Source organism: Salvelinus namaycush, chromosome 4 (genome assembly GCF_016432855.1).
Source record: "Salvelinus namaycush isolate Seneca chromosome 4, SaNama_1.0, whole genome shotgun sequence".
NCBI classification, from domain to species: Eukaryota; Metazoa; Chordata; class Actinopteri; order Salmoniformes; family Salmonidae; genus Salvelinus; species Salvelinus namaycush.
This window is the reverse complement of record NC_052310.1, coordinates 46183794-46197280: the sequence shown is the minus strand read 5'-3', so window position 1 is coordinate 46197280 and position 13487 is coordinate 46183794. Positions and strand designations below refer to the sequence as shown.

The 13487-nt window shown below is 39.7% G+C and overlaps 1 protein-coding gene across 1 annotated transcript in view; it reads left to right on the top strand.

Annotated features, from left to right (window-relative positions):
• The window catches only part of LOC120045893 (receptor-type tyrosine-protein phosphatase epsilon-like), a 126716-nt gene that overhangs the window by 99273 nt on the left and 13956 nt on the right, over positions 1-13487 (top strand). The window contains exons 7-13 of the mRNA XM_038990821.1: positions 7009-7145; positions 7318-7408; positions 7560-7636; positions 7769-7805; positions 7983-8080; positions 8617-8736; positions 9241-9404. Coding sequence (XP_038846749.1) covers positions 7009-7145; positions 7318-7408; positions 7560-7636; positions 7769-7805; positions 7983-8080; positions 8617-8736; positions 9241-9404 — 724 coding nt within the window. The remainder of the gene's footprint in view (positions 1-7008; positions 7146-7317; positions 7409-7559; positions 7637-7768; positions 7806-7982; positions 8081-8616; positions 8737-9240; positions 9405-13487) is intronic.

The following is a 13487-nucleotide window of genomic DNA, read 5'->3' as shown; positions in this document are numbered from 1 at the left end:
TGTGATACGGATTACAATTATTAATATTAAGGCTGTACGCACTACATGTTACACACATAGACACTCAAACATGCAAATTGGCAGAGTTATTATTTATTTGGACATCACAAATTATAGTCTTACTCTTATACAGACATCATACACACTCTCATTATATCATAGCCAATATCATACACATCAAACTACTCAGATTTGTTACACACATAATTTGTCTCAATTTTCTAACATCTGTGGCATTGGCTCACAAGCAAACAGGCAAGGGAATAAAAAAAATATTGCTAGAACCTATTTCTTGAATTCTAAATATCAGACATTTGAAAGCTCTAATTTTGACCATCATAATACCTCTGATGGCAGTAACTTTACAAGCACGAATTATGGTCAATTTAGCCTGAGAATAGTATCTAGTTATAGTAAGGGGTGAAATAAGTATAGCTAGTTATAATTGTAAAGATTTGGCAGATTATAAAAAAAGAAGATCAGTCTTTACATGGCTATAAGAAAAGGAATATAACATATACTGCCTACAGGAAACTCTCTATGTAACGTTCGTCTTGTGGTGAATGAACGGACCAAGGCGCAGCAGATGAGGAATACATCCTAATTTATTTAAATGACAGACGAAAACACTGACAAAACACTAGAACAAACTACAAAACAATAAACGAAGGCAACAGACCTGAAACAAACGAACTTACATATAGACGAAGAACGCACGAACAGGAACAGACTACCTAAAACGAACAAACGAAACAGTCCCATGTGGTAAACACAGACACAGGAACAATCACCCACAAACAAACAGTGAGAACAACCTACCTTAATATGGCTCTCAATCAGAGGAAACGACACACACCTGCCTCTAATTGAGAACCATACCAGGCAAACCATTAACCCAACATAGAAAACACATAACATAGACTACCCACCCCAACTCACGCCCTGACCAATTAAACACATACAAAACAACAGAAAACAGGTCAGGAACGTGACACTCTACATCCTTAGATGAAGTTGCATGGAAAAAGGAATGGGGTGGTGAAATAATTTTCTGTCATGGACAAAGGAACTCAAAGGGTGTGATGATATTAATTAACAAAAATTTCGATCTGAATGTCCAAATAATCAGGAATGATTCACAAGGAAGGTAGATTCTTTTGAATATGAAAGTGGACAAAAAAGAGATTATTCGAAAACATTTATACCAATTTATTGAAGTTACAGGCAACAAATGATCTAATCATTATGGTAGGACACTATAACACAGTGTTAAGTACCTCAATGGACCGTAAAGGTAATCACTCTACAAACTATCATCACTTTGCCCTTAAGGAAATCACAAATATTATGGACACATTAGAAATAGTGGATATTTGGAGACTAAAAAACCCCGACCTAGTGAGATATACATGGAGGAGACTTAATCAAGCTAGTCGTCTTGACTACTTGTCTCTTTCTCTCTTGCATCAAAGGTTTAAAAAGTTTTAATAGGAGACAGAATGCGATCGGATCATCATCTAATTGGCATTCACATAACTCTTATAGATTTTCCACGTGGATGGGGATATTGGAAATGTAATCAAAGTTTACTGGAGGACAACTTATTTTTAACTAAGACAAAATAATTTATAACTGAATTTTCCCAGTATAATATAGGTTCAGCAAATCCCCTTATTGTTTGGGATACCTTTAAATGTACATTTAGGGGTCATTCAATTCAATATTCATCAATAATGAAAAAGCAGTTTCTGGCTAAAGAAACAAGACTAACAAGGGAAATCCATGAACTAATAGTACAGGTAGATAGCAATAAAAACGACACTACAGAGATACAAAATAAGTTAGAGGAAAAATAAAAAATAACTTGAACTTATTCAAGAATGATCTAATGTCATCTATTACAAAAATAAAGCAAACTGGATGGAATATGGAGAAAAATGCACAAAATTCTTCCTGAATCTCCAACACAGGAACGCTAACAAAAATAATTTGCAGAAACTCGTTACTGAAGACGGAGTCATCTATGATTCTCCGAATGATATTTTAAAAGAGGAAGCTAATTATTTTAGGCAGATGTTCTCTTTTCCGTCTCATCCTCTCCCACTGAATGAAGATTACGGTAAGGAATTCTTTCCAAATACTTAAAAAAAATTGAAAATAATGTACAAATGTACAGAAAGATCAGTGCGAAGGCCAAATTACAGAGGAAGAAACTTTTGAGGCTATTAAATAATTTCAGTCTGGAAAAACCCCAGGGCTTGAGGGCATACCAGTAGAGATATATCAAGTATTTTTTGATATTCTAAAAGCTCCATTGTTAGATTGTTTTAACTACTCCTATAGAAATGGTAGTCTGTCAGGTAGGTCTGATTTCTCTATTATTAAAACAAGACCCAGATGGCAAATAATAAGACCCGGTCTATCTAAAAAACTGGAGGCCCCTTACACTTCAATGTTGTGATGCAAAAATACTATCAAAATGCATAGCACTCAGAATTAAAAGGGTTTTACCAGGTTTTGTTAATCCTGATCAGACTGTTTCTTACATGGACGATACATTTGAGATAATATACGACAACTACTAGAAATAATAGAACATCATGAAACATTTAAGAAGCCAGGAATGGTATTTATAGCGGATTTTGAAAAGGCATTTGATAAAGTAAGACTGGATTTTATTTATAAATGCCTGGATTTTTTTAATTTCGGTAATTCTCTTATAAAATGGGTAAAAAATAATGTATAGCAACCCCAGGTGTAAAATAGTTTTGAATTGTCAAGAGGAGTTAAACAAGGGTGTCCGCTGTCACCATATCGTTATGGCCATCGAAATGCTAGCTATTAAAATCAGATCCAATAACAACATTAGAGGATTAGAAATCCAAGGCTTAAAAACGAAGGTGTCCATGTATGCCGATGACTCAAGTTTTATGTTAAGTCCGCAAGCTAGATCCCTGCAATGTCTCATTAAAGATCTAGATAACTTTTCTGTACTCACTGGACTAAAAACGAATTATGATAAGTGTACAATATTACGTATTGGATCCTTAAAAAATACAACTTTTACATTACCTTTAGCTTACCTATAAAATGGGCTGATGGTGAAGTAGACATACTCGGGATTCATATCACAAAAGATATAAATAAGCTCTCCACAATGAATTTCAATAGAAAACTTGTAAAAATAGACAAGATCCTACAACCATGGAGAGGTAAATACCTGTCTATTTATGGAAAAATTGCCCTGATTAACTCCTTAGTCATACCTCAGTTTACTCACTTACTTATGGTGCTGCCTACTCCTGATGATGCATTTTTCAAATCATATGAGCAAAAAATATTTAGCTTTATCTGGGACGCTAAACCAGACAAAATAAAACGAGCCTATCTATATTATGAATTGGGTGGGTTGAGATTATTAAATATAAAAGCACTAAACCTCTCTCTAAAAGCTTCACTCATTCAAAAGTTTTATTTGAACCCTAAATGGTTCTCAAGTAGATTAATAAGAAAAGCTCATCCATTGTTTAAAAATGGCCTTTTTGCTTTTGTGCAGATTGCCATGTCTCATTTTCGATTAATTGAAAATTATACTTTTTTCAAAGTATCTGTCTTTTTCAAACAAGCATTGCAGATCTGGCTACAATTTCAATTTCATCCCCCTGAAAAGATAGAACAAATATTACAACAAATATTATGGCTGAACTCAAATGTGCTGGTTGATAAAATACCTGTATTTATGGGAAAGATGTTTGAAAAGGGTATTTTGTTCTTAAATTATATTGTAAATTGTAATGGTGTGTATGTCCTTCATGGAGTTATCAGAATTTTACGGAAAGGTCTGCTCAATCCAAGAGTACAACCAATTGATTACAGCATTGCCCCAAAAATGGAGAAGGCGTGTGGCAGCGAGAGGAGGTAGGGAGCTGGTCTGTCTGCCCAATATAAAGGATCAAAACTGGCGGAGGAATAAAAATATTATAAATAGGAAAGTATACCAGTTTCATTTGAGGACCAGGATGTTGAGAACTGTGCCATACAGATTGCAAAATAGAGATTTTTGATGTACCGATTCCATGGTACAGGGTGTACGAGTTGATATATAAAACAACGCAAGATTCAAGACTTCGTGCTTTTCAGCTAAAATTATTATATAGAATTCTTTCCACCAACAAACTGTTGAATATTTGGGGCATAAAACTGTTGGTAGAGTGTGAGCCACTCCTTAGTTGCCCTGGCTGTGTGTTTCGGGTCGTTGTCATGCTGGAAGACCCAGCCACGACAAATCTTCAATGCTCTTACTGAGGGAAGGAGGTTGTTGGCCAAGATCTCGTGATACATGGCCCCATCCATCCTCCCCTCAATACGGTGCAGTCGTCCTGTCCCCTTTGCAGAAAAGCATCCCCAAAGAATGATGTTTCCACCTCCATGCTTCACGGTTGGGATGGTGTTCTTGGGATTGTACTCATCCTTCTTCTTCCTCCAATAAAATGCAAATTCTTTACTTAAAAATCATACAATGTGATTTACTGGATTTTGTTTTAGATTCCGTCTCTCACAGTTGAAGTGTACCTATGATAAAAATTACAGACCTCTACATGCTTTGTAAGTAGGAAAACCTGCAAAATCGGCAGTGTCTCAAATACTTGTTCTCCCCACTGTATGTGTTGCGTAGAAACCCGAAGTAGGTGGCCAGCAGAGATAGATGGGATGGGCTATGTGAAGCTGAGGGTTGGTATGTGGAATTGGAGACACGTGGGAGGGGAGTTGCTGTGTGAGAGAGAGAATGATGGTCAAAAGATAAAGGAAAAAAAAGTCAAAATAAAACATAATAAAAGTACATTTGAAGGACATTATGTGGCAGTGTTTTTACAACTAATGCCGGTTTGCCTGAGGTTGATGCCGTGCAGGTGTTTGTACACATGCATATACACACACTCTCATTCAAATAAACACATACAAGAACACACACATACATGTAATAGTGCCAGACATGCACACAAACATATAAAGTAGGCATTGCTGTTTTTTTTTGTTTTTTTGCATTGTTGTTTGCTGTTTTCTTCTGTCTTTTCCTTTTTTCTCTTTAGTTCATTCTCTTGGTTGTTGGTGCATTGGGGGTGGGGAATGGAATGAATTGTATTTATGTATTTTTTTCTGGGGGGGGACTGTGGGAGGGGTCTCGAATGGTTGAGGGATAGCTATTGGGGAACTGTGGGGGAGATTTTGGAGGGTTCGGGTTTCACAAGATTGTGATCATGAAAAAGGAAACTATGACATATTTTATATCACTATCACGCACCCTCACACATAAGGATGGCTCTGTTGCGGAAAGACTGATGAATGTTTGATAGTGTCTTGATGCTGTATCGTTTGTCCTTCATGTTCTAATACTTTAATGTTACCCATTCCTTGTGTTTTATGTGATAAATAATTATAAATAAATATATATATAAAAAAAGGAGCACAGCTATCAGCAGAAAGCCTTCCTAGAGAGAAAGGTATTTAGGACCATTTTAATGGAGCCCAGAGTCTGTGGTGCCTTCAGGTGGTCCGGAAGGGCATTCCAGAGGTTGAGGCAGTCTAGCTGAGGGTGCGGCTGGGGTTAAGGGAGGGAAGTTATTTGAGATAAGGAGGGGCATTGCCATGAATACACTGGAAAATCAGCAGGAGGGTTTTGAATTCAATCCGGAATGAGACTGGGAGGCATTGCAGAGATGCCAGAATGGGGGTGATGTGGTGGCGTTTCCACACTCTGGCAGCTCTGTTCCGGATGTATTGGAGCTTCTGGAGACTCCTGCCAGGGATCCTGATGAAGGGTGTGTTGCAGTAAACCAGCCTCGAGGAGATGAAGGCATAGACAAGCTTTTCTATATCAGACTGAGTGAGGGTGGTACAGAGTTTGGCAATGTGCTTGAGGTGATAGAATGACGCTTTACAAAGGTGTCTGATGTGGCTGTCAAAGGTCAGGGAGGAATCAAGCTTTATACCCAGATTGGAAACTGACAGGCTGACTACACCGCTCGCGTCGCGTGGGCGAGCGTTGCAAAATAAATGTAGAAATCTATATTATTCAATTATTGCACCCACACTGCTCGCGCACGCCAACGAGCGTCTGCGTTGCCAAGGACTAAAATAGAAGTCAGTTCTATTTCTGACGCAGATCGCGCTGCAAGTCCTGTCTCTCCCATCTCCTCATAGGTTTATAGAAGCAGGTACCCACGTGCCATCTCCTCATTGGTTATACCCACGTGGGGGACTGAAAGAAGAAATAGGTCGGTGGCGATAATGCACGTAATTTATGAAAGTTGCCAATCGTAATATAAAGTCAAGAGAAGAAAAAGCCTGGAAGGAGGAGAGATGACAAGAAACGATTCGGTTGACCATTTTATGTGTTGATTAATTGGTGGAGTAGAGGACCTTGTGCATTTCAGGTAAAATAACAACTCAATGTTTATATCCCAGGACAAATTAACTAGCAACAGCAAGCTAGCTAAATAGGACAAATTAGCTAGCAAGTGCAAGCTAGCTAGCTAAATTGCCATAAATGTTTAATGCTTTTCGACCTGTCCCCAAATTAATATGATTGGTTCAGAGTTTGTTTTGATATTTTAACCTGCGTGTCATGATCGCGTTTGGTGTGGGGGGACAAAATACATTTATGCACGATGGCGCACGCGCGCAGCCGGTTTGGGTTCCGTGTGAGGGGGAGAGAAGGATGTTCTGTCCTGCGATGGTGAGGTGTGTTATTGTAAGTTATAATGTAACTTTCACATGTAAAGTACAATGTTTAGCAAGTGTGAGTGAGAGTTGAAGACCCAGTCAGTTGTTTTTATGAATCCCTGTATGATTTCACCCTCCTTATGTTCACCTCATCACATGTGTTATTAGGTCATCTACTTTTCCCCTTTAAAAGAAAAATGCATAACTATTATTTCAGTTATATCACAATTATTGTACTGAATGTAAAAACATTGATGTTTACATGTATTTAATTTTTTTACACAGGAGAGCAGACAGTGGTCCTCCTCCCACGATCCCCATCTCCATCCAAGCGTTACTTCCCCATCCCCCTGGACTCGCTAGAAGACCAGTTCCGGATATGCTCGGCAGACGACTGCAAGCTTTTCAGAGAGGAGTTCAATGTGGGCTCCTTTTCATACAACACATAGTAGTCACAGTAGTGTGATACCTTCATTTGTTAATGCTAATAATGTCATGTAGAGTTTATAGTTGTTACATATTATGCTGCATGTATGAGGGCTTCATTAATGGCTTCATAGTTTGACCCCCTGTGTTTGTGTTGTGTTTGTGTAGTCACTGCCCTGTGGCTACCAGCACAGCTCCTTTGAGGAGGCTAGCAGGGTGATCAACAGGGACAAGAACAGATATCCAAACATCCTACCATGTGAGTGAGGGAATTGTTATGGGAATACATTTTGCAACCATTAAAGCCACTTAAGAGAGATACAAATAACATTATAACATGTAATGAAATAATTATCAATAGGATACCTATTTTCCTAGTACAATTTTGTCTCTTTTGACATTTTCAACAGATGACCATTCCAGAGTGTTGTTAACTCAAATCGATGGTTATTCTTGTACGGACTACATAAATGCCTCATACATAGATGTGAGTTATATTTACTATGTATTTCGTTCCATCCTATTATAAATCATTTCAATGCATCCAGTGTTACTTCCTTTCTCATTACAGTCTAATAACTACTGTAACTTGCCAAATACATATTTTATTTTTCACCAGGGTTATAAAGAGAAGAACAAATTCATTGCAGCTCAAGGTAAATAAGCTATGTGCAACATTATTGTGCAAAATACTGTACTACTAGAGGATTCATTTTTTTCAATTAACTCTTTTATGTAAGCATATGCTATTTTCCAGCACACTATGCCTACTTTATATCTACAGTATGTCTTCTTACGTGTGTGGTAAGCGTGTCACTCTCTCTTTTCCAAAGGCCCAATGCACGACACTGTGGCAGACTTTTGGCGGATGGTCTGGGAACAGAAGACTGCTACTATAGTGATGCTCACTAACCTGAAAGAGAGAAAAGAGGTTTGACTGCTCCCTTATCTGCTTATACAACCAGTAAAGAATATCTTCAGATTTGCTAATGGGATCTCTTGTGGAATGATTTGACAGTTCAACATCCTTAGATGTTCTAAAGGGCCTTTGCTAGGCCCCTTCTTGTCTTCTCACACCTCAAGGTCATGGGTATAATTTATTTGACCCTTTCCTTACATTTCCAATCCATACAATATGTCACCCCAAATGACTTGGCATCACATTCCATTGAACCTCAAGGGGCTGATCAATAAATAACAAAACAGAGGGTTTAGCGGCACTAAACAATTTGTTGATAAAGTCATCCCAAGGCCTGATTATAATTAGTCTGAGAGTCTCATTAATGGTCTAGAACATCAGAGTGATTCACTTATTGACTGACAGACTATCACTTCTGGCAACTCTATCACCTGGTCAGTAATATTAGTCCCCATAAAAGTCTCTGCCATTCACATTGGTGAAACTATTCAAATAGTGTCTATTTTGTCATTGTTGCTTTGCTGAATGTCCATTTCGCCTCTCTTCAGGATAAGTGTTACCAGTACTGGCCAGACCAGGGCTGTTGGATGTATGGGAACGTGAGGGTGGCAGCAGAGGACTTTACTGTACTGGTGGACTACACCATGCGCAAGTTCTGTGTACAATATGTAAGTGTCATTGTATGTGCCTACATGACAACCCTGCGTATGATCCCTCACTTAGAAAACATGATGCTGTGTGAGACTGTGACCAGGTATTTACTATCAGGACTCAGGATAAGACCCAGATGCAGACAGTTCGAATCATAGATGTTTATTACAAAACAGGGTGCAGGCAAACCCTGTTTTGGTCAGTAATCCAGGGCAGAGTCAGTAATGTACAGAATGGCAGGCAGGGTCAGGGCAGGTAGAATGGTCAAAACCGGAAGAACTAGAAAACGGACTAGAGAGAACAGGAGTACGGGAAAAACCACGCTGGTAGGCTTGACGAGACAAGACGAACTGGCAACAGCCAAACAGAAAACACAGGTATAAATGCACAGGGGATAATGGGGAAAATGAGCGACACCTGGAGGGGGGTGGAGACAAGCACAAGACAGGTGAAATAGATCAGAGTGTGACAATTTGCAGTTTATTATCTAAATTATTTATGTGTTTTCCTGTTGTAAACAGCAGGGGAGTGACGGCCCCAGGGGCCCCTGCATGGTCACCCAGCTCCACTTCACCAACTGGCCAGATTTTGGGGTGCCCTTCTCCCCCATCGGCATGCTCAAGTTCCTGAAGAAGGTGAAGACGGTCAACCCGTCCTATGCAGGACCCATCGTGGTGCACTGCAGGTACTGAACCAGGGGAGGAGACTGGGGATTGTAACTGGAAATTCATATATACAGGCTGTACTAAATGAAGGCTATAGTGATTAATATAAACGGTATGATATGTATAAATTAACAAGATTATAGTGTAAAATCGTTTACTAAAAATATGCTTTATTTAGAACTGGTATGGCTGGAATTTCAATGCCTGTGTCATGTCATATGAAACTACCTTACCAAAAGGCATCATGAACGATCTAAGGGGGCACACGATACGTGAGGATGGCAGGGGGGGTCAGTTGGAGAATTGTGCATTATTTAAACACCTGAAACAGCATTTTCCTGCAATCTAGAGCCATAATCATTATGCTTGATTCTATGTATATTTTTCTGCATGTCTACAGTAAGCATACCTCTTGAGCTGTCTGTATCCTCCTGACTGGTGGTTCTTTTTTTTTAAGAAACTAAATATGCTTCTCTGCATCTTTTTGATAAAATCTGAGTAAAAGATTGAACGGAATGTGAGTCTTATACAGTACATTTAGATTTGCTTGCTTTTTTAAGGTCTACCAACATTGCCAGCAGGCATGCCAGCTAAGATAGTTTGACAAGCTAGCTACTCTAACTTGATAGCCTGAAATGACTTCTTGGTAGCTAGTTATGCAGTTGGTGGATTGGGAACCTATCTGGGCTAGATAAAGCCAACTTCATAAAATTGCTGGTTGGATAGTAATATTACTATATTCAGTTGAAGTCCGAAGTTTACATACACCTTAGCCAAATACATTTAAACTCAGTTTTTCACAATTCCTGACATTTAATCCTTGTAAAAATTCCATGTCTTAGGTCAGTTAGGATCACCACTTTATTTTAAGAATATGAAATGTCAGAATAATAGTAGAGAGAATGATTTATTTCAGCTTTTATTTCTTTCATCACATTCCCAGTGGGTCAGAAGTTTACATACACTCAGTTAGTATTTGGAAGCATTGCCTTTAAATTGTTTAACTTGGGTCAAACGTTTTGGGTAGCCTTCCACAAGCTTCCCACATTAAGGTGGGTGAATTTTGGCCCATTTCTCCTGACAGAGCTGGTGTAACTGATGCAGGTTTGTTGGCCTCCTTGCTCGCACATCATTTTTTCAGTTCTGCCCACATATTTTCTATGGGATTGAGGTCAGGGCTTTGTGATGGCCACTCCAATACCTTGACTTTGTTGTCCTTAAGCCATTTTTCCACAACTTTGGAAGTATGGTTGGGGTCATTGTCCATTTGGAAGACCCATTTGTGACCAAGCTTTAACTTCCTGACTGATGTCTTGAGATGTTTCTTCAATATATCCATATAATTTCCTTTCCTCATGATGCCATCTATTTTGTGAAGTGCACCAGTCCCTGCTGCAACAAAACACCCCCACAACATGATGCTGCCACCCCCGTGCTACACTATTTGGATGGTGTTCTTCGGCTTGCAAGCATCCCCCTTTTTCCTCCAAACATAATGATGGTCATTATGGCCAAACAGTTCTATTTTTGTTTCATCAGACCAGAGGACATTTCTCCAAAAAATTACCATCTTTGTCCCCGTGTGCAGTTGCAAACCGTAGTCTGGCTTTTTTATGGCAGTTCTGGAGCAGTGGCATCTTCCTTGCTGAGCGGCCTTTCAGGTTATGTCAATATAGGTCTCGTTTTACTGTGGATATAGATACTTTTGTACCTGTTTCCTCCAGCATCTTCACAAGGTCCTTTGCTGTTGTTCTGGGATTGATTTGCACTTTTCGCACCAAAATACATTCATCTCTAGGAGACAGAAGGCATCTCCTTCCTGAGCGGTATGACGGCTGTGTGGTCCCATGGTGTTTATACTTGCGTACTATTGTTTGTACAGATGAACATGGTACCTTCATGCATTTGGAAATTGCTCCCAGACTGAGGTCTGAGGTCTTGGCTGATTTCTTTAGATTTTCCCATGATATCAAGCAAAGAGGCACTGAGTTTGAAGGTAGGCCTTGAAATACATCCACAGGTACACCTCCAATTGACTCAAATGATGTCAATTAGCCTATCAGAAGCTTCTAAAGACATGACTTAATTCTCTGGAATTTTCCAAGCTGTTAAAAGGCACAGTCAACTTAGTGTATGTAAACTTCTGACCCACTGGAATTGTGATACAGTGAATTATAAGTGAAATAATCTGTCTTTAAACAATTGTTGGGAAAATTACTTGTGTCATGCACAAAGTAGATGTCCTAACCAACTTGCCAAAACTATAGTTTGTTAACATGAAAATTGTGGAGTGGTTGAAAAACGAGTTTTAATGACGCCAACCTAAGTGTATGTAAACTTCCGACTTCAACTGTGTGTGTGTATATATATATATATATATATATATATATATATATATATATATATATATATATTGGCTAAAAGTATACATGGCCAAAAATATGTTGACACCACTTTAAATTAGTGGATTCTGCTATTTCAACCACACTCGTTGTGTATAAAATCTAGCACACCGCCATACAAACATTGGGCGTTGAATGGTCCGTACTGAAGAGCTCAGTGACTTTCAACGTGGCACCGTCATAGGATGCTACCTTTCAAACAAGTTCGTCAGTTTGTCAAATTTCTGCCCTGCTGCAGCTGCCCCGGTCAACTGTAAGTGCTGTTATTGTGAAGTGGAAAAGTCTAGACGCAACAATGGCTCAGCCATGGAGTGTTAGGTCACACAAGCTCACAGAACGGGACTGCTGAAGTGCGCAGGATGTGCCTGCAGGAAGTGTACCACATGAAGGAGGAGGATGTCTTCCCTGTAATTCACAGCGTTGAGATTGCCTGCAATGACAACAAGCTCAGTCCGATGATGCCGTGACACACCGCCCCATACCATGACGGACCCTCCACCTCCAAATCGATCCCGCTCCAGAGTACAGGCCTCGGTGTAACGCTCATTCCTTCGACGATAAACGTGAATCCGACCATCACCCCTGGTGAGACAAATCCGCGACTCGTCAGTGAAGAGCACTTTTTGCCAGTCCTGTCTGGTCCAGCGACGGTGGGTTTGTGCACATTGGCGACGTTGTTGCCGGTGATGTAAGGCGGTCCTCACCAGACAACAGGCCTACAAGCCCTCAGTCCAACCTCTCTCAGCCTATTGTGGACAGTCTGAGCACTGATGGAGGGATTGTGCGTTCCTGGTGTAACTCGGAAAGTTGTTGTTGCCATCCTGTACCTTTTCGGATTCACCGATCCTGTGCAGGTGTTGTTACACGTGTTCTGCCACTGCGAGGACGATCAGCTGTCCGTCCTGTCTCCCAGTACCGCTGTCTTAGGCGTCTCACAGTACGGACATTGCAATTTATTGCCCTGGCCACATCTGCAGTCCTCATGCCTCCTCGCAGCATGTCTAAGGCTCGTTCATGCAGATGAGCAGGGACCCTGGGCATCTTTCTTTTGGTGTTTTTCAGAGTCAGTAGAAAGGCCTCTTTAGTGTCCTAAGTTTTCATAACTGTGACCTTAATTGCCTACTGTCTGTAAGCTGTTAGTGTCTTCACGACCATTCCACAGGTGCATGTTCATTCATTTTACGAATTATCTTTGAAAGATTTTCTACTTTGTAGAATAATAGTGAAGACTTAAACTATGAAATAACACACATGGAATAATGTAGTTACCAAAAAAGTGTTAAACATATTAAAATATGTGTTATTTGAGATTCTTCGAAGTAGCCACCCTTTGCCTTGATGACAGTTTTGCACACTCTTGGCATTCTCTCAATCAGCTTCATGAGGAATGCTTTTCCAACAGCCTTGAAGGAGTTTGCACAAATGCTGAGCACTTGTTGGCTGCTTTTCCTTCACTCTGCTGTCCAACTCATCCCAAGCCATCTCAATTGGGTTGAGGTCGGGTGATTGTGGAGGCCAGGTCATCTGATGCAGCACTCCATCACGCTCCTTTTTGGTCAAGTAGACCTTACTCAGCCTGGAGGTGTGTTTGGTTATTGTCCTGTTGAAAAACAAATGATTCTACAATGTAGAAAATAGTAAAAATACTTGAATGAGTAGGTGTGTACAAAATTTTGACTTGTACTTTACACATAAGTATTT